Source organism: Budorcas taxicolor, chromosome 8, assembly GCF_023091745.1.
Source record: "Budorcas taxicolor isolate Tak-1 chromosome 8, Takin1.1, whole genome shotgun sequence".
Taxonomy (NCBI): Eukaryota; Metazoa; Chordata; class Mammalia; order Artiodactyla; family Bovidae; genus Budorcas; species Budorcas taxicolor.
Window position 1 is genome coordinate 56,157,871 of NC_068917.1, and position 22,524 is coordinate 56,180,394.

Here is a 22,524-nt window from a genome sequence, read left to right on the forward strand (position 1 = left end):
GGTCTTTATTGCTGTGTGCAGGCTTTCTCTAGTTCCAAAGAGGGGGTACTACTCTTTGTTGCCATGCGGAGGCTTCTTCTGTTGTGGACCACAGGCTCTAGGCATGCAGGTTCAGTAGTTGTGGCATCCCGGCTTAGTTGCCTTGCAACATGTGGAGTCTTCCTGGACCAGGGATCAAACCCATGTCTCCTGCATTGGGAGGCTGATTCTTATCACTGTACCACCAGGGAAGTCCTTCACTAGCATTTTGAGTTATCATTTTTTCTTTTTACAGCCATTCTGATGGTATGTAGTGATTGCTCATTTGTGGTTTTAGCCATTTCCCCAGTGGTTAATGATGTTGAGAATATTTTCATGTGATTATTTGCCACCTGTATATCCTTTTCAGGAAATGTCTGCTATGTCTTTTGGCTAATATTTGAGAATTCACATATGTTTCTATATCAATTCTCCACCAGGATTGGGACCTTGCTAACAAACTTCAGTTGGCTCTGATTTTAGGAAGACTAGTTTATCCATACGCACATGCAGTTTCCTGAAGCATTACAAAAGAATATACACTAAAATAACATTTCTGATACATCCCTCTTCACCAGTTTAGAAGAATAAATTAATTTTGCATCTTTTTTTAAATGTTCCAAGTGTACAGCATATAGCTGAATGTAATAAAACTCAGTTTCTTTGGTTCAAAATCTCCAAAGATGATTTGCTTTAGGCTAAAAGAATTTCAATTAGTATGAGTAAAAGAAATGTTATTATACTTCATTTGTAGTTATCTTTTTACTTTATTTAGACACATTTCTTGTCTTGGGGAAAAGATACATACTCACTGTGAAACATGTTTTTTTAAGCTCAAAAGAACAGAGAAACTATATATTACCCAAAGTCTCTTTATCTAGATAACCACTCTTAACATTTGGTGAGCATACATCTAGATTTCTTTATATATATGTAAATATATATTCTTTTTATATATAGGTATTCTCTTAACATCCAAAATTTATACTTCATATACTATTCTGCACCTTGTTTCTCATAAGTGTATTGACTTTCTCACAAGTATTGACTTCTTTCCATATTAGTATAGATCTTCATCATTTTTAAAGCTTGTAATAGTAATATGTGTGTGTTTACTTAACCATGTTCCCTACTATTGGACATTTAGATTGTTTCTAATTTTTTGCTATTATAAGTAATGCTTTAATGAATGTGTTTGTGGGATAGCTTTTTGAATTTTTATAATTATTTTCTTAGAGTAAATCTCTAGAAGTGGGATTGCTGAGCTAAATCATATGCGCATGCTTGTATATAGACATGTATATGTCAGTTTGTACATGTTTTAAACTTCCCTTTAGAAACATTGTTGATTTAAATGTTCACATGCACTGCCTGAATAAGGTTTTTGTAAGTTTCTCAACCTTTTCCATAGGTCTCCCTTCCAACAAATTTCTCTCTTTCTCTCTTTTTTTTTTAGGATTGGAACACACACATCCAAATAACTTCTGATTGTTTATAATTTTTAAACTGTTAACTGAGATAGGAGTGTAGAGCTTTATGAGGCCACGTCAGTAAAAGTCCTATAAAATTGCCGTCTTCTAGACTTGCTCCTCCAAGACAGTTTTCAGGAAGGTGGTGTGCTTCATTGGCTTTGTTATCTGAACATCTAGCTTAGTTTCTCAATACTGACCTCAAGAGGGGGATGATAAACACAAGTAGCACAGCAATGACATGCACTTGTGGACAGAGGAATTACAATTAGGAGGAAAAACTGTCCAGCATTACTACCGGCATACCCAAACTTCAGAGATACAAAGCTGTAGTATGTAAACTAAACACAAGATCCTAGCAAATCTAACTTGCAAAGTTATTAATCTATTGCACAGTTGGATGGTATTGCAGTTTGGGGTCACTAAAAAAGCTTTTCTTTTTTATTTGATCAAACAATGAATTAGGATATGGAGGGAAAATCACCTTATACTGGTACATTTTCAAATTTGAAACTTCAGCATCTTTTTGGTAATCCCTGGGCTTATTTTTCAAGGTTTAACAGAGATTTGACTTAATGGCTTAATAAATAAACACCTATCTTTTATATGATGATGTTATTTTTGCTTACAAAATTCCTAAGATGGATTAAGCAACATGAAAATTGTAACTTTTAATACTTAGGAAACATGTTCATGACATAGCACCTAACAGTAGACAAGAATTGTTACAACATTCATCTTGTTTTTTATTTCCAACAGTTTCTCAGAATTTTTTTCATTGGTCTCTTTAGCAAATAAAAGCTAATACTTCTAAAATTTTAGCAGGACACTCCCCTCACCCAACTCTACAGGATTTTCATGGACTGTATAAAACTAGTGTGAGGTGTTTGCAGCTACTAAAGCATATTTTTGGACTGAGTTTTGGAATTTCTTGTACTTTAAACTTGTGCTAGATTTAACAGTGGAATTTTGTAGCTACTGTATATGTGGTTTATCATAGTACAGTAGCAAAATCCCTGATGACAGAAAGTTTTCCCCTTTGCTAGGCATTTTGGAGAAGGCAATGGCAACCCACTCCAGTGTTCTTGCCTGGAGAATCCCAGGGACGGGGGAGCCTTGTGGGCTGCCGTCTATGGGGTCGCACAGAGTCTGACACGACTGAAGTGACTTAGCAGCAGCAGCAGCAGCAGGCATTTTAGCTTCCATTAATTTCTCTGTTCAGGTATTCTGAGGTAGATTTCCAGTGTCATTAGCCAAATGCAAGAGAAGCAGGTGAGATGATGGGTGGAGTCATCCAGAAGTAGATGATGGAGTGGAGTCATCCAGAAGTAACAAGTTCCATCTGTTTCTGCAGAATATGAGTTGTGTCATCTTGGACAAATCCCTAACATTGCAGCTTTATTATCTTAAAGCCCAAGAGCTTGAACTGTGACTTAATTAAGGTCCCTTTAAATATGAAATTATAGGAAAGCAATACACCAACTCATGTAAAATAAGATTTTACACTGTATTTTCCAGACATTCTACTTGGAAAGGTAAACCTTCAAACCTTAAAAAATTGGGGTGATTATGTACAAAATGATGCAAGAATTAACAAGAAAGCCATCATTTGCTATGCAGAAAGAAATTTAAACTACACTCCTACATCTTAAATCCTTCAGTTCAGTTCAGTCGCTCAGTCGTGTCCCACTCTTTGCGACCCCATGAATCACAGCACACCAGGCCTCCCTGTCCATCACCAACTCCTGGAGTTCACTCAGACTCATGTCCATCGAGTCAGTGATGCCATCCAGCCATCTCATCCTCTGTCGTCCCCTTCTCCTCCTCCTGCCCCCAGTCCCTCCCAGCATCAGAGTCTTTTCCAATGAGTCAATTCGCATGAGGTGGCCAAAGTACTGGAGTTTCAGCTTTAGCATCATTCCTTCCAAAGAAATCCCAGGGGTGATCTCCTTCAGAATGGACTGGTTGGATCTCCTTGCAGTCCAAGGGACTCTCAAGAGTCTTCTCCAACACCACAGTTCAAAAGCATCAATTCTTCAGCGCTCAGCCTTCTTCACTGTCCAAGTCTCACATCCATGCATGACCACCTTTGCTGCTGCTGCTAAGTCGCTTCAGTCGTATCCGACTCTGTGCGACCCCATAGATGGCAGCCCACCAGGCTCCGCCGTCCCTGGGATTCTCCAGGCAAGAATACTGGAATGGGTTGCCATTTTCCTTCTCCAATGCATGAAAGTAAAAAGCGAAAGTGAAGTCACTCAGTCCTTAGCGACCCCATGGACTGCAGCCTTCCAGGCTCCTCCGTCCATGGGATTTGCCAGGCAAGAGTACTGGAGTGGGTTGCCATTGCCTTCTCCGATGACCACCTTTATGATCTCTTAAATCCTTAGAGGGTTATTAATTATAGTTCTCCAGACTTCACATCCAGCGTGTTTGGCCTTCACAGCCTCAGGCCTTTGGCCCTCTTTCTGTATAAAACCAAACACGGCTGTGGGAGTGGTTCTGAAAGAGCTCTAATTTTTATGTATTTATTCAAGGTCATTCTGTGAAGGCTCAGGGACTGTGAGTCTTAGGTCTTCAGGTGTTCGTAGGAGGGCGCTCAGCAGTGTCAGTCAAAACTGGTTGACTCTAAGGGACGAAAGTCGGCTCCGTGTAAATAACCAGACCAAGAGAGTGCGATCTCAGATGAAGGGAAAGGACCATGGAATTACAACCCAGAATTTACTTTACTTTCCTCTCTCGATTTGCAGCCACGGAAGTTAAGTCATCGACTGCGTAACCTTTCCAAGCGTTCGTAGGACGGAACGGGGCAGTTACAGGCATCCAGACACTCAGGCTGGACTGACCTGGGAAGCCAGCACTGCCCGGGTTCCGCCTGTACCTCCCAACTTGTAATAATAAGTGCGTAGCTCCCCGGGACTCCACTTGAGAGCCTCCAGCCTAACAAATGCGGAAGGCACTTTTAATCTGCAGCCGCTTTACCCAGATTTAGGACCTCCCGGCCCACGTGGGGGCGTGTCTCCTCAGTTAGGGGCGGGGCGTTCCAGGCAGGGATTAACCGCCGCGCCCCCTGGCGCCCCGTCCCCCGCCCCCGCCCCGCCCCGCCCCCGCCCCCGCCACCAGTGGGGAGGCCAGGCTGCCGGTGGGGGCGGGGTCAGAAATGTCCTGTAATTCCAGGTACCAGTCCGGTTGCCTGGCGATGGGGGAAGAGGCGGGGCCGAGGAGAAAAAGGAGCCGCGCTCCGCCCGACCAGGGCAAGCACTGGAGAGGCGGCCGCGCAGCCGCCTTAGCTCTCTCTCGGGCCTCGCGCTCCGCCCAACCCTGGATCCCGAGCCGCACATGCGTAGCGCGAGCGACCGCCTCCGCCCCTCATAGGGCTCGTGGCGGGGCTACGCGTGCGGCGCTGGTGGCACCACGGTCGGAGCCGCCCAGGAGCCGGTGAACCGAGCAGTCTCGTGAGAGGGGCTCGAGAGGGCAGGCGCAGGAAGAAGAAGCGCCGCGTCCACCGCGGCTGAGGAAGATGGTGTTCGAGTCGGTGGTCGTGGACGTGTTGAACCGGTTCTTGGGGGACTATGTGGTGAACCTGGACACGTCCCAGCTCAGTCTGGGCATCTGGGCAGGTAACGAGACCGCCGCAGTCCCTCCATCTCGCCTCCCGTGCTTCCGTTGACAGAGCCGGCCCTGCCTTCCTGGGGCCTCGGGCCCCGCTCTGCCACCTGCCGCCGACTCGTTTGGGGTCATGTTACGTAGAGCCGGGAGGCAGTTGCGGGGCCTCCACCGGCGAGTTAGTGTTTTGGCCGGAGGGGATTGGGGTCTCTGATGCCGGATGAAAAGGCCACCCCCGCCGCCTTTCGGCCGAAGGGACCCACAGTGGACTCCAAGGGTCTGGAGTTCAAATTCCACCAAGCCGCCCTTTTCTGCCCTTCGCGGTCCGGTTTCAGCTGTGTTGGGCGAGGGGCGGCCTGGAGACACACCTGGGCTTGGTCTGGTCCCTGTCATTTTCGCCCCTTGGATTGTGATGGAGGCCCGGGCAGCCCACGGAGGGCCGCACGCCGCCCCGCACGTGAAAGCAAGGAGCTGTGACCGGAGATGCCGTCCTCCTTCCGCGCCCAGCCTCGGGGTACGGCCAAACCCTGCTGGCTGCTCCGCTCCCCCTTCCGGCCTCACCGCCTCGAGTCCGGGAGGCTCGCCTGGGTTCGGCTGATAACAGAGCGAAAACTCCTGTGCAGGATCGCTCGAAAGATTGATGGTGTGTTGTCAGTTTACAACCTGAACCCAGCAGTGTGTCAAGCCTGTTAAGGGTTTGGGGCTTTGTGGGTCACATTGAATTATACTGAAATTTTAAAGAAGCTAGGTGCGCTGTCCTTACGCTAAGTGAGATGTGAAGTTGGATGGTGAAGGACTGATGCTTTACTTTGTATCCGTTTATTCTGGTGTATTTCTTTATTTGGCGTTTCAATTTTAGTGCTGTGCTTCCACCTGTTTTTGTATTACACGCTTATCTATTTTAAACACCCATTAGAAATTAGATTCTTTTTCTTATGAAATGTCTTTCCCAGGCCAAAGCTAGGGTTAATCTCCTTGTGTGAGTAATATATAGATATATTTTAAAATTTTAGTCTTTTTGAATATGCACACACTTGACAGCTTTCTTCTAAAGTACTTATTTATCGTGATAGTTCTCCTTTATTTAATAGTGTAAATAAGTAATTTAGTTTGATAAAGAAAACCTCTTGTTAACTACTGTTGATATCTAGTACCTTCCCTGGTGGCTCAGATGGTAAAGCATTTGTCTACAATACGGGAGACCTGGGTTTGATCCCTGGGCCAGAAAGATTACCTGGAGAAGGAAATGGCAAGCCACTCCAGTACTCTTGCCTAAAAAATCCCATGGATGGAGGAGCCTGGTGCAGGCTACTGTTCATGGGGTTGCAAAGAGTTGGATACGACTTCACTTTCACTTTCACTTTCATCTTGGTAGAGAGTGGGACTGCAGGAATGAAGGATATAAATGCTAGCTCAGCATCTCGGACTAGTACCATACCAGAAATTTACAGATAGTTTAATCTGTGCTGCTTTTCATTTGTAAAATAGTAATGATAAAACTTGTCTCCACCCACCTCAGTAGGAAGCCTTGAGAACATTTTGTGATGTGCTTTGCATTTAACCTGTAGTCGGAAATTGCTTCTACTTCAAGGTGGAGGTTGGTGTAGAGTTTGATTTATCAGTGGATTTGTTAATTTGAAATACTCATACACTAAATTCACTCTTGTGATGCACAGTTCTATCAGTTTGACAAATACAAGGAAGCATGTATCCAGCATCACAACCTTGATACAGAAGAAACATCAGTTCAGTCGCTCAGTCGTGTCAGACTCTTTGTAACCCCGTGGACCACAGCTCACCAGGCCTCCCTGTCCCTCACCAACTCTCCGGGTTTACCCAAACTCATGTCCATTGAGTTGGTGATGGCCATCCAACCATCTCATCCTCTGTCGTCCCCTTCTGCTGCCCTCAATCTTTCCCAACATCAGGGTCTTTTCCAGTGAGTCAGCTCTTCACATCAGGTGGCCAAAGTATTGGAGTTTCAGCTTCAGCATCAGTCCTTCCAATGAACACCCAGGACTGATCTCCTTTAGGATGGACTGGTTAGATCTCCTTGCAGTCCAAGGAACTCTCAAGAGTCTTCTCCAACACCACAGTTTAAAAGCATCAATTCTTTGGCACTCAGTTTTATTCACAGTCCAGCTCTCACATCCATACATGACCACTGGAAAAACCATAACCTTGACTAGACAGACCTTTGTTGGCAAAGTAATGTCTCTGCTTTTGAATATGCTATCTAGGTTGGTCATAACTTTCCTTCCAAGGAGTAAGCATCTTTTAATTTCATGGCTGCAGTCACCATCTGCAGTGATTTTGGAGCACCCCAAAATAAAGTCAGCCACTGTTTTCCACATCTCAAAATTCCCTCTGCTGCCCCTTTGTAGTCTCCCACCCAACTCCTACCTTTCCTCCTGGCAACCATTGGTGGTTTTCCATCCCTACAGTTTTGCCTTTTCTAGAGTGCCATATAAATGGAATTATGTGGTGTGTATCTTTGTAGACCTGATTTCTTAGTTCATTCCTTTCACTTACTAAGTGAAATGAATTTGAGAGGCATTCGTGTGTGGCATGCATCAAAATTGTGCAACTGTCGCTACATCTGATTCCAGAACATTTTCAACACTCCAAAAATAAATCTCATACCTGTTAACAATCACTACAAATTTATCCCCATGTTCTCTGGCAATCACTAATACACTTTTTGTCTTCTATTGGTTGCCAATTCTGGACGTTTCATGTAAATTGAATCATAATATACATGGCCTCTTGTTTCTGGCTTCTTTCACTTGGTACTATATTTTCAAGGTTCATTTATATTGTAGCATATATCAGTATTTCATTCCTTTTTGTGGCTGTTAGTAACATTCCATTGTATGGGTCTAACTCATTTTGTTTACCTTTTCATCAGTTGATGGAGATTTAAATTATTATTACTTTTTCCGTTTATGACTAATGCTGCTGTGAACATTCATGTACAGGTTTTTCATGGACATATACTTTAAGTTCTCTTGTGTATAGAGGTGGAATTTCTGAGTCATATTGTAGCTTTGTTTAGACATTTTAAGGAATTTCCAAACCCTTGAAAATTCTTTAAGTATTATGGATGCAAGTCCTTTGTAAGATAGGTGATTTGAAAAATACTTTCTCGGAGTTGTTTCCAAGGCTGTCTTTTGCAAAGCAAAAGTTTAAAATTTTAATCAAGTCCAGTTTATCAGAATTTGTGAGTCATGCTTTTGGTGTTATATCTGTGAAATCTTTCCCTAACCCAAAGTCACAAAGATTTTCTACTGTGTTTTATTCCAGAAGCTTTATAGTTTTATATTTTACTTTTTTTGAGTAATAGGTAGAATTTAAAATATTCTTGGAGAATTTAAAAAGCAATAATAATTCTTGATAAACTTAGAGGACTAAAACATTCGTTGAAAATCTCAGTAATAGAAACTAGGTGCTACAGAGGAAAAATGTTAAGATTATGGACTTAATATTTTAAGGTCTAGTGTCAGAAGGACCTATTAGTAAATGTTTGCTTTTGCTAGGCTTCCGTACAGTAATCCAGTTAATATCACTATTGGCATATGGATAGTATAATTAGTATAAAGAAGTTAAATTGATGGTTTCACATCTAATAATGGAAAATTTGTTTCAGAGATGTTCCTTTGAAAATTAGAATTGTCTTCCTTAGAAACATTGTTATATATGAAGTTTACAGAGCTAATTATAATACAGTAGAGCAGTGCCACGATACTGTGCTATGCACTAAGGAGGCTGAGTCCTGGAAGCATCTATTTTGTGGAAGAAGAAAGAGAAATTGAGTTTCTTCTCAAACTGATGGCAGATTCTGATGTTGATAAAGTATGTATTTTAAACAGTGTTATTTCCACCCTCCCTGTGTATCATGCATTTAGGGAGTACTTCGTAGACACATCTGTGATTCGCCTCCCAACTTTGCTAAACCATCTAGTGTTTAATATTTCATTCAAGAGCTAGGCTGCATCAGGATCAGTCATATGTGATTGTTAGAAATACAGATTTTTGGGGGAACTACTTCCCAGATACTATAATTCATTTATTGAAAGTGGGACACCCACCCCTCACCAGTGTTTTTTAACCAAATGACACAGGGGATTGTGATGTCCAAATAGGTGCATTTTAAGGGCACTCTCAGGGCAAAAATATTAGAAATTCAGGGGCAGAAGTAGTAGTAAGGATGCCTTGTGTAATAGAATTATCATTTGTAACATAGAGTGTACCTTTTAATATTATAGTTTTCTTCTTCTCACTCATTTTCTTTGTTTGCTCCAAAATTACAATACTTGGGCAAATTTAAACAATTTGTTACGCCTGACATCTTTGTGTAACATTAGAAGCTCAGACTTCTTTAAAAAACAAAAACAAATTGCATATTCTGTTTTTGAAATGTTAATCTGTTAAAATGTTTCTCTTTATGCATAGTCTTATGTTCAGTTCAGCTGCTCAGTTGTGTCCGACTCTTTGCAGCCCCACAGACTGCAGCACACCAGGCCTCCCGGTCCATCACCAACTTCTGGAGTTTACCCAAACTCATGCCTATTGAGTTGGTGATGCCACCCAACCTTCGCATCCTCTGTCATCCCCTTCTCCTCCTGCCTTCAACCTTTCCCAGCATCAGGGTCTTGTCAAATGAGTCAGTTCTTCGCGTCAGGTGGCCAAAGTATTGGAGCTCTAGCAGCAGTCCTTCCAATGAATATTCAGAAGTGATTTTCTTTAGGATGGACTGGTTGGATCTCCTTGCTGTCCAAGGGACTTTCAAGAGTCTCCTCCAACACCACAGTTCAAAAGCATCAGTTCTTCAGCACCCAGCTTTCTTTATAATGCAACTCTCACATCCATACATGACTACTTGGAAAAACTATAGCTTTGACTAGACGGACCTCTGTTGGCAAAATAATGTCTCTGCTTTTTAATATGCTGTCTAGGGTGGTCATAGCTTTTCTTCCACAGAGCAAGCGTCTTTTAATTTCATGGCTGCAGTCACCATCTGCAGTGATTTTGGAGCCTAAGACAATAAAGTCTGTCACTGTTTCCATTGTTTCCCCATTTATTTGCCATGAAGTGATGGGGCCAGATGCCATGATCTTCATTTTTTGAATGTTGAGTTTTAAGCCAGCTTTTTCACTCTCTTCTTTCACCTTCGTCAGAAGGCTCTTTAGTTCGTCTTTGCTTTCTGTCATAAAGGTGTGTTATCTGCATATCTGACGTTATTGACATTTCTCCCAGCAATCTTGATTCCATCTTGTGCTTCATCCAGTCTGGCAGCAGTTTGTATGTCTTCATCACATACCCCTAATTTGTTCTTCCTTCTTTCCCTCTCTCCTTTTGTAACGACAAGTTTATTTTCTATTTCTGTGAGTCTGTTTCTGCTTTGTATATACACTTATTTAGATTCCATATATAGTTGACATCATATAATATTTGCCTTCTCTGACTTCTTTCACTAAGCATGATATTCTCTAGGTTCATCTTCATTGCTGTATATGGCTATACTTCATTTTTATGACTGAGTACTATTTTATTTTGTGTGTGTGTGTATGTATGTGAGACATCTTTTCAACTCAGTCATCTGTTGCTGGACAGTTGAGTTTCCATGTTTTGGCTATTGTAAGTAGTGCTGCTATAAACACTGGGGTGCCTCTGTCTTTTTCAATTAGTTTTCTTTTTTTCTGGATGTGTACCCAGGAGTGGAATTGCTGAATCATATTCTAGTTTTATTTTAACTTTCTAAAGGGACCTCCTTACTGCTTTCCACTGTGGCTGTACCAATTTACATTCCCACCAACAGTGTACAAGGGTTGCCATTTCTCTGTATGCTCTCTAACATCAGTTATTTGTAGAGTTTGTGATGATAGGTATTCCGACAGGTGTGAAGTGATACCTCATTGTGGTTTTGATTTCCATTTCTCTAATTATCAACACTGAGAATCTTTTAACGTGCCTATTTAGCCTTCTGTATGTTGTCTTTGGAAAAATGTTTATTCAGGTCTTCCACCCATATTTTGATTTAGATTGTTTTTTGATATGAACTGTTGGCATATTTTGGACATTAGCCCCTTGTCAGTCTCATCATTTGCATCACTTTCAAAATTAGGAAATGTGAGATTGCCAACATTCCTTTGAAGGTTGTTTTGACTGTGGATCCTTTGAGATGCCATATGAATTTAAAAATGAATCTCTCTATTTCTGAAAAGAATTGGGATTTAATGCCATATGAATTTAAAAATGAATCTCTCTATTTCTGAAACGAATTGGGATTTAATGTAGATTACATTGGATCTGTAGGTTGCTTTGGGTAGTATTGATATCTTAACAATATTGTGAAAATGGAATGTTCTTCTATTTATTTATGTGTTTTCTTTATTTTAACAGTGTCTTATAGGTTTTGGGATATATATCATTCTCCTCTCTCCCCATTGTTTTTTCCTATGTATTTTGTTATTTTTGATACTGTTGTAAATGGCTTCCTTGGTGGCTCAGTGGTAAAGATTCTGCCTGCAATAAGATGTGGGTTCGATCCCTGGGTGTGGAGGTTCCCCTGGGGAAGGAAATGGCAACCCATTCCAGTATTCTTGCCTGGGAAATCCCATGGACAGAGAACCCAGTGGGCTGCAGTCCACGGGGTTGCAAAAGAGTTGGGCACGACTTAGCAACTAACTAACACAATTGTAAATGTAATTGTTTTCATAGTTTCTATCTTGGATTGTTAAGTGTATAGAAACAACTGATTTTTGTATTTTGATTGTGTATCCAGCAACATGGTGAATTTATTTATTCTAGCAGTTTTTTGTGGAATATTTTTCTTCATGTAAGATCATGCTGTCTATGAACAAAGAGGATTTTCCTTCTTCCTTTCCAGTGTGGATGCCTTTTATTTATTCTTCTTGCCTGATTGCTCTATGACATTGTGTTGAGTAAAAGTGGCAGAAGTGGACATCTTTATCTTGTTCTGATGTTAGAGAAAAAGACATATCTTGTACCATTACATATGAAGTTCATTGTGTGCTTTTCATATATGGCTTTAATATCTTGAGATAGTTTGCTTTTATTTCTAATTTTTTAAATGTTTTTAACATGAAAGAATGTTGCAGTTTTTTGAATGCATTTTCTTCATCAGTTGAAGGGATCCTGTGTTAATTCATTCTGTTAATGAGGTGTATTACCCTGATTGAATTTGTATGTTGAACCATCTTTCCATTCCTAGAATATTACATTGAATAATAGTGATAATTCTTTTAGTGTACCATTCAATTTTGGTTGCTAGTATTTTGTTGAGGATTTTTGCCTCAGTATTCACGAGGGATACTGATCTGTAGTTTTCTTGTGGTAATCCTTGGCTTTGTTATCAGATTAATGGAGACCTATATGCAGTTTGGAAGTGTTTCTTTCTCATTTTTTGGAAGAATTTGAGGAGGATTGGTGTTCTGTTTTAAATGTTTGGTAGAATTTGCCAGTGAAACTCTTCTGTTCTGAGCTTTTATTGTTGTCATTGTTGTTGGGATATTTTTGATTACTGATGAAATCTCATTACAAATTTGTGCAGATTATGCATTTCTTCATGATTCATTAGTGGTAGTATGCATGTTTCTAGGAATTTACCCATTTTAGCTAGGCTATCAAATTTGTAGACACATAGCTGTTCATAGTATTCTTTTAGTCCTTTTTATTTCTGTGAAATTGGTAATATTATACCCTCCTTCATTTTTCATTTTAGTTACAATTGACCCTTGAGCAACAAGGTGTTAGGGCTTCAAACCCCTACACAGTTGAAAACCTGCATTTAACTTTACAGTTGGCCTTCCATATCTGTGGTTCACATCCTCAGATTCACCTATGATATAATTCTGAAGTATGTATTTATTGGAAAAAATTCATATACAAGTGTACCCACAAAATGCAAAGCTCTGTTGTTCAAGAGTCAGTTGTATTCCACTCCTCATATATCTTTCCTTTTCTCGTTTGCCTTTCGCGTCTCTTCTTTTCAGTGCTCTTTTGTAAGGCCTTCTCAGACAACCATTTTGCCTTTTTGCATTTCTTTTTCTTGAGGATGGTCTTGATCCCTGCCTCCTCAGACAACCATTTTGCCTTTTTGCATTTCTTTTTCTTGAGGATGGTCTTGATCCCTGCCTTGATCCCTGCCTCCCTGTACAATGTCCGTCCATAGTTCTTCAGGCACTCTTTGAGATCTAATCCCTTGAATCTATTTCACACTTGCACTGTATAATCGTAAGGGATGTGGTTTAGGTCATACCTGAATGGTCTAGTGGTTTGTCGTATTTTATTCAATTTAAGTCTGAATTTGTCAATAAGGAGTTCATGATCTGAGCCACAGTCAGCTCCTGATCTCGTTTTTGCTGACTGTATAGAGTTTCTCCATCTTTGGCTGCAAAGAATATAATCAATCTGATTTTGGTGTTGACCATCTGGTGATGTCCATGTGTAGAGTCTTCTCTTGTGTTGTTGGAAGAGGGTATTTGCTATGACCAGTGCATTCTTTTGGCAAAACTCTTAGCAAAATTTGGCTGTTACTTCAGGTATCTCTTGACATCCTACTTTTGCATTCCAGTCCCCTATAATGAAAAAGGACATCTTTTTTGGGTGTTAGTTCTAGAAGGTTTTGTAGGTCTTTATTGAGCTGTTCAACTTCAGCTTCTTCAGCATTACTGGTCCGGGCATAGACTTGGATTACTGTGATATTGAGTGATGTGCCTTGGAAATGAACAGAGATCATTTTGTCGTTTTTGAGATTGCTTTCAAGTACTGCAGTTTGGACTCTTTTGTTGACTATGATGGCTACTCCATTTCTTCTAAGGGACTCTTGCCCACAGTAGTAGATATAATGGTCATCTGAGTTGAATTCACCCATTCCAGCCCATTTCTCCTCCTGCCCTCAATCTTTCTCAGCATCAGAGTCAAATGAGTCAGTTCTTCACATCAGTTGGCCGAAGTATTGGAGTTTCAGCTTCAGTATCAGTTCTTCCAATGAATGAATATTCAGGACCGATTTCCTTTGGACATCCTTGTGTCCAAGGGACTCTTAAGAGTCTTCTCCAACATCACAGTTCAAAGGATTCAGTTCTTAGGTGCTTACCTTTCTTCATAGTCCAGCTCTCATATCGACACATGACTACTGGAAACACCATAGCTTTGTTGGCAAAGTAATGTCTCTGCTTTTTAATAAGCTGTCTAGGTTGGTCATAACTTTTCTTCCATGGAGCAAGCATCTTTTAATTTCATGGCTGCAGTCACCATCTTCAGTGATTTTGGAGCCCCCAGAAATAAAGCCTGTCACTGTTTCTAGTGTTTCCTCATCTATTTCCCATGAAGTGATGGGACCAGATGCCATGATCTTAGTTTTCTGAATGTTGAGCTTTAAGCCAACTTTTTCACTTTCTTCTTTCACTTTCCTCAAGAGGCTCTTTAGTTCTTTTTCGCTTTCTGCCATGACGGTGGTGTCATCTGCATATCTGAGGTTACTGATATTTCTCCCAGCAATCTTGATTCCAGCTTGTGCTTCATCCAGTCCAGCATTTCTCATGATGTATTCTGCATATAAGTTAAATAAGCAGGGTGACAATCTGCAACCTTGACGTGCTCCTTTCCCAATTTGGAACCAGTCTGTTTTCCATGTCCAGTTCTAACTGTTGCTTCCTGACCTGCACACAGATTTCTCAGGAGGCAGGTCAGGTGGTCTGGTTTACCCACCTGTTTGAGAATTTTCCACAGTTTGTTATGATCCATACAAAGACTTTGGTGTAGTCACTAAAGCAGAAATAGATGTTTTTCTGGAACTCTCTTGCTTTTTTGATAATCCAGCACGTGTTGACAGTTTGATCTCTGGTTCCTCTGCCTTTTCTAAATCCAGCTTGAACATCTGGAAGTTCATGGTTCACGTACTGTTGAAGCCTGGCTTGGAGAATTTTGAGCATTTGCTAGCATGTGAGATGAGTGCAATTGTGCGGTAGTTTGAGCATTCTTTGGCGTTGCCTCTCTTTGGGATTGGAATGAAAACTGACCTTTCCCAGTCCTATGGCCACTGCTGAGTTTTCCAAATTTGCTGGCATATTGAGTGCAGCACTTTCACAGCATCATCATTTAGAATTTAAAATAGCTCAACTGAAATTCCATCACCTCCACTAGCTTTGTTCGTAGTGATGCTTCCTAAGGTCCACTTGACTTCGCATTCCAGGATGTCTGGTTCTAGGTGAGTGATCACACCATCATGATTATCTGGGTTGTGAAGATCTTTTATGTATAGTTCTGTGTTTTTTTTTTTTTTACTTTACAGTATTGTATTGGTTTTGCTATACATCAACATGAATCCGCCACGGGTGTACACGTGTTCCCCATCCTAAACCCCCCTCCCTCCTCTCTCCCCTACCATCCCTCTGGGTCGTCCCAGTGCACCAGCCCCAAGCATCCAGTATCATGCATCAAACCTAGACTGGCGATTCATTTCTTATATGATATTATACATGTTTCAGTGCCATTCTCCCAAATCATCCCACCCTCTCCCTCTCCCACAGAGTCCAAAAGACTGTTCTATACATCTGTGTCTCTTTTGCTGTCTCGCATACAGGGTTATCATGACCATCTTTCTAAATTCCATATATATGCGTTAGTATACTATATTGGTGTTTTTCTTTCTGGCTTACTTCACTCTGTATAATAGGCTCCAGTTTCATCCACCTCATTAGAACTGATTCAGATGTATTCTTTTTAATGGCTGAGTAATACTCCATTGTGTATGTGTACCACAGCTTTCTTATCCATTCATCTGCTGATGGACATTTAGATTGCTTCCATGTCCTGGCTATTATAAACAGTGCTACGATGAACACTGGGGTATACGTGTCTCTTTCAATTCTAGTTTCCTCGGTGTGTATGCCCAGCAGTGGGATTGCTGGGTCATAAGGCAGTTCTATTTCCAGTTTTTTAAGGAATCTCTACACTGTTCTCCATAGTGGCTGTACTAGTTTGCATTCCCACCAACAGTGTAAGAGGGTTCCCTTTTCTCCACACCCTCGCCAGCATTTATTGCTTGTAGACTTTTGGATCGCAGCCATTCTGACTGGTGTGAAATGGTACCTCATTGTGGTTTTGATTTGCATTTCTCTAATAATGAGTGATGTTGAGCATCTTTTCATGTGTTTGTTAGCCATCTATATGTCTTCTTTGGAGAAATGTCTGTTTAGTTCTTTGGCCCGTTTTTTATTGGGCCATTTATTTTTCTGGAATTGAGCTGCATAAGTTGCTTGTATATTTTTGAGATTGTTTGTCAGTTGCTTCATTTGCTATTATTTTCTCCCATTCAGAAGGCTGTCTTTTCACCTTGTTTATAGTTTCCATTGTTGTGCAGAAGCTTTCAATTTTAATTAGGTCCCATTTGTTTATTTTTGCTTTTCTTTCCAGTATTCTGGTAGGTGGGTCATAGAGGATCCTGCTGTGATTTATGTCGGAGGGTGTTTTGCCTGTTCTCCTCTAGGAGTTTTATAGTTTCTGGTCTTACGTTTAGATCTTTAATCCATTTTGAGTTTATTTTTGTGTATGGTGTTAGAAAGTGTTCTAGTTTCGTTCTTTTACAAGTGGTTGACCAGTTTTCCCGGCACCACTTGTTAAAGAGATTGTCTTTTCTCCATTGTATATTCTTGCCTCCTTTGTTGTAGATAAGGTGTCCATAGGTGTGTGGATTTATCTCTGGGCTTTCTATTTTGTTCCATTGATCTATATTTCTGTCTTTGTGCCGGTACCATACTGTCTTAATGGCTGTGGCTTTGTAGTAGAGCCTGAAGTCAGGCAGTTTGATTCTCCAGTTCCATTCTTCTTTCTCAAGATTGCTTTGGCTATTCGAGGTTTTTTGTGTTTCCATACAAATTGTGAAATTATTTATTCTAGCTCAGTGAAAAATACCGTTGGTAGCTAGATAGGGATTGCATTGAATCTATAGATCGCTTTGGGTAGTATACTCATTTTCACTGTATTGATTCTTCTGATCCATGAACATGGTATATTTCTCCATCTATTAGTGTCCTCTTTGATTTCTTTCACCAGTGTTTTATAGTTTTCTATATAAAAGTCTTTTGTTTCTTTAGGTAGATATATTCTTAAGTATTTTATTCTTTTCCTTGCAATGGTGAATGGAATTGTTTCCTTAATTTCCTTTTCTATTTTCTCATTATTAGTGTATAGGAATGCAAGGGATTTCTGTGTGTTGATTTTATATCCTGCAACTTTACTGTATTCATTGATTAGCTCTAGTAATTTTCTCGTGGAGTCTTTAGGGTTTTCTATGTGGAGGATCATGTCATCTGCAAACGGTGAGTGTTTTACTTCTTCTTTTCCAATTTGGATTCCTTTTATTTCTTTTTCTGCTCTGATTGCTGTGGCCAGAACTATGTTGAATAGTAGTAGTGAAAGTGGGCACCCTTGTCTTGTTCCTGACTTTAGGGGAAATGCTTTCAATTTTTCACCATTGAGGATAATGTTTGCTGTGGGTTTGTCATATATAGCTTTTATTATGTTGAGGTATGTTCCTTCTATTCCTGCTTTCTGGAGAGTTTTTATCATAAATGGATGTTGAATTTTGTCAAAGGCTTTCTCTGCATCTATTGAGATAATCATATGGCTTTTATTTTTCAATTTGTTAATGTGGTGTATTACATTGATTGATTAGCGGATATTGAAGAAGCCTTGCATCCTTGGGATAAAGCCCACTTGGTCATGGTGTATGATCTTTTTAATGTGTTGTTGGATTCTGATTGCTAGAATTTTGTTAAAGATTTTTGCATCTATGTTCATCCGTGATATTGGCCTGTAGTTTTCTATTTTTTGTGGCATCTTTGTCAGATTTTGGTATTAGCATGATGGTGGCCTCATAGAATGAGTTTGGAAGTTTATCTTCCTCTGCAATTTTCTGGCAGAGTTGAGTAGGATAGGTGTTAGCTCTTCTCTAAATTTTTGGTAGAATTCAGCTGTGAAGCCATCTGGACCTGGGCCTTGTTTGCTGGAAGATTTCTGATTACAGTTTCAATTTCCGTGCTTGTGATGGGTCTGTTAAGATTTTCTATTTCTTCCTGGTTCAGTTTTGAAAAGTTGTACTTTTCTAAGAATTTGTCCATTTCTTCCACGTTGTCCATTTTATTGGCTTTAATTGCTGATAGTAGTCTCTTATGATCCTTTGTATTTCTGTGTTGTCTGTTGTGATCTCTCCATTTTCATTTCTAATTTTATTGATTTGATTTTTCTCCCTTTGTTTCTTGATGAGTCTGGCTAATGGTTTGTCAATTTTATTTATCCTTTCAAAGAACCAGCTTTTGGCTCTGTTGATTTTTGCTATGGTCTCTTTTGTTTCTTTTGCATTTATTTCTGCCCTAATTTTTAAGATTTCTTTCCTTCTACTAACCCTGGGGTTGTTCATTTCTTCCTTTTCTAGTTACTATAGTATATTCAAAAGCAGAGACATTACTTTGCCGACTAATGTCCGTCTAGTCAAGGCTATGGTTTTTCCTGTGGTCATGTATGGATGTGAGAGTTGGACTGTGAAGAAGGCTGTTCAGCTCAGTCACTCAAGTCATGTCCGACTCTTTGTGACACCATGAATCGCAGCATGCCAGGCCTCCCTGTCCATCACCGTCTCCCGGAGTTCACTCAGATTCACGTCCGTCGAGTCCGTGATGCCATCCAGCCATCTCATCCTCTGTCGTCCCCTACTCCTGCCCCCAATCCCTCCCAGCATCAGAGTCTTTTCCAATGAGTCAACTCTTCGCATGAGGTGGCCAAAGTACTGGAGCTTCAGCTTCAGCATCATTCCTTCCAAAGAAATCCCAGGGTTGATCTCCTTCAGAATGGACTGGTTAGATCTCCTTGCAGTCCAAGGGACTCTGAAGAGTCTTCTCCAACACCACACTTCAAAAGCATCAATTCTTCGGTGCTCAGCTTTCTTCACAGTCCAACAAAACTCTCACATCTGTACATGACCACAGGAAAAACCATAGCCTTGACTAGATGGACCTTAGTCGGCAAAGTAATGTCTCTGCTTTTGGATATGCTATCTAGGTTGGACATAACTTTTCTTCCAAGGAGTAAGCATGAAGAAGGCTGAGCACCGAAGAATTGATGTTTTTGAACTGTGGTGTTGGAGAAGACTCTTGAGAGTCCTTTGGACTGCAAGGAGATCCAACCAGTCCATTCTGAAGGAGATCAGCCCTCGGATTTCTTTGGAAGCAATGATGCTAAAGCTGAAACTCCAGTGCTTTGCCACCTCATGAGAAGAGTTGACTCATTGGAAAAGACTCTGATGTTGGGAGGGATTGGGTGCAGGAGGAGAAGGGGACGACAGAGGATGAGATGGCTGGATGGCATCACGGACTCAACGGACGTGAGTCTGAGTAAACTCCGAGAGTTGGTGATGGACAGGGAGGCCTGGCATGCTGCGATTCATGGGGTCTCAAAGAGTCAGACATGACTGAGCAACTGAACTGACCTAGGTGTAGAGTTAGGTTATTTATTTGACTTTTTTCTTATTTCTTGAGGTATGCTTGTATTGCTATGAACTTTCCCCTTAGCACTGCTTTTACAGTGTCCCACAGGTTTTGGGTTGTTATGTTTTCATTTTCATTCGTTTCTATGCATATTTTGATTTCTTTTTTTATTTCTTCTGTGATTTGTTGGTTATTCAGCAGCATGTTGTTCAGTCTCCATATGTTGGAAATTTTAATAGTTTTCTATTAAATAGTTTTCTATTTAATAGTTTTCTCCTGTAATTGAGATCTAATCTTACTGCATTGTGGTCAGAAAAGATGCTTGGAATAATTTCAATTATTTTGAATTTACCAAGGCTAGATTTATGGCCCAGGATGCGATCTATCCTGGAGAAGGTTCCGTGTGCGCTTGAGAAAAAGGTGAAATTCATTGTTTTGGGGTGAATATCAGTTAGGTCTAACTGGTCTATTGTATCATTTAAAGTTTGTGTTTCCTTGTTAATTTTCTGTTTAGTTGATCTGTCCATAGGTGTGAGTGGGGTATTAAAGTCTCCCACTATCGGAGAAGGCAATGGCACCCCACTCCAGTAGTCTTGCCTGGAAAATCCCATGGATGGAGGAGCCTGGTAGGCTGCAGTCCATGGGCTTGCTAAGAGTCAGACACGACTGATAGACTTCACTTTTACTTTTCCCTTTCATGCATTGGAGAAGGAAATGGCAACCTACTGCAGTGTTCTTGCCCGGAGAATCCCAGCGATGAGGGAGCCTGGTGGGCTGCCGTTTATGGGGTCGCACAGAGTTGGACACGACTGAAGTGACTTAGCAGCATTATTGTATTATTGTTAATTTCCCCTTTCATACTTGTCAGCATTTGTGTTACATATTGCGGTGCTCCTATGTTGGGTGCATATGTATGTATAATTGTTATATCTTTTTCTTGGATTGATCCTTTGATCATTATGTAGTGTCCTTCTTTGTCTCTTTTCACAGCCTTTTGTTTTAAAGTTTATTTTATCTGATATGAGTATTGCTACTCTTGCTTTCTTTTGGTCTCTATTTGCATGGAATATCTTTTTCTAGCCCTTCACTTTCAGTCTGTATGTGTCCCCTGTTTTGAGGTGGGTCTCTTGTAGACAACATACATAGGGTTCTTGTTTTTGTATCTATTCAGCCAGTCTTTGTCTTTTGGTTGGGGCATTCAACCCATTTACACTTAAGGTAATTATTGATAAGTATGATCCAATTGCCATTTACTTTATTGTTTTTTGTTTGAGTTTATACACCCTTTTTGTGTTTCCTGTCTAGAGAATATCCTTTAGCATTTGTTGGAGAGCTGGTTTGGTGGTGCTGAATTATTTCAGCCTTTGCTTGTCTGTAAAGCTTTTGATTTCTCCTTCATATTTGAATGAGATCCTTGCTGGGTACATTAACCTGGGCTGTAGGTTTTCTTTCATCACTTGAAGTATGTCTTGCCATTCCCTCCTGGCCTGAAGAGTTTCTGTTGAAAGATCAGCCGTTATCCTTATGGGAATCCCCTTGTGTGTTATTTGTTGTTTTTCCCTTGCCACTTTTAATATTTGTACTTTGGGTTTGATCTTTGTTAATTTGATTAATATGTGTCTTGGGGTGTTTTGCCTTGGGTTTATCCTGTTTGGGACTCTCTAGGTTTATTGGACTTGGGTGATTATTTCCTTCCCCGTTTTAGGGACGTTTTCAACTATTATCTCCTCAAGTATTTTCTCATGATCTGTCTTTTTGTCTTCTTCTTCTGGGACTCCTGTGATTCGAATGTTGGGGCGTTTAACACTGTCCTGGAGGTCTCTGAGATTGTCCTCATTTCTTTTAATTCGTTTTTCTTTTTTCCTCTCTGATTCATTTATTTCTACCATTCTATTTTCTACTTCACTAATCCTATCTTCTACCTCTGTTATTCTACTATTTGTTGCCTCCAGAGTGTTTCTGGTCTCGTTTATTGCATTATTCATTATATATTGACTCTTTTTTATTTTTTTTATTTCTTATTTCGTCCTTGTTAAACTTTTCTTGCATCTTCTCAGTCCTTGTCTCCAGGCTTTATCTGTGATTCCATTTTGATTTCAAGATTTTGGATCATTTTCACTATAATTATTCAGAATTCTTTATCAGGTAGATTCCCTATCTCTTCCTCTTTTGTTTGGTTTAGTGGGCATTTCTCCTGTTCCTTTACCTGCTGAGTATTCCTCTGTCTCTTTATCTTGTTTATATTGCTGTGTTTGGGGTGTCCTTTCTGTATTCTGGCAGTTTGTGGAGTTCTCTTTATTGTGGAGATTCCTCGCTGTGGGTGGGGTTGTACTGGTGGCTTATCAAGGTTTCCTGGTTAGGGAAGCTTATGTTGGTGTTCTGGTGGGTGGAGCTGGATTTCTTCTCTCTGGAGTGCAATGAAGTGTCCAGTAATGAGTTATGAGATGTCAGTGGTTTCGGAGTAACTTTGGGCAGCCTGTATATTGAAGCTCAGGGCTGTGTTCCTGTGTTGCTGGAGAATTTGCATGGCATGTCTTGCTCTGGAACTTGTTAGCCCTTGGGTGGTGCTTGGTTTCAGTGTAAGTATTGGAGGCGTTTGATGAGCCCTCCTCAATTAATGTTCCCTGGAGTCAGGAGTTCTCTGGTGTTCTCAGGATTTGGACTTAAGCCTCCTGCTTCTGGTTTTCAGTCTTATTTTTATAGGAGTCTCAAGACTTCTCCTTGTATACAGCACCGTTGATAAAACATCTAGGTTAAAGATGAAAAGTTTCTCCACCGTGAGGGACACCCAGAGAGATTCACAGAGTTACATGGAGAAGAGAAGAGGGAGGAGGGAGTTAGAGGTTACCTGAATGAGATGAGGTAGAATCGAAAGAGGACAGAGCAAGCTAGCCAGTAATCACTTCCTTATGTGCACTCCACAA

The 22,524-nt window shown here is 40.7% G+C and overlaps 1 protein-coding gene across 1 annotated transcript in view; it reads left to right on the forward strand.

The window, feature by feature from the left end:
- The first annotated feature begins 5,004 nt into the window (after positions 1-5,004).
- The window catches only part of VPS13A (vacuolar protein sorting 13 homolog A), a 269,575-nt gene continuing 252,055 nt past the window's right edge, over positions 5,005-22,524 (forward strand). Inside the window, exon 1 of the mRNA XM_052644629.1 lies at positions 5,005-5,104. Within this exon, the coding sequence (XP_052500589.1) occupies positions 5,005-5,104 (100 nt within the window). The remainder of the gene's footprint in view (positions 5,105-22,524) is intronic.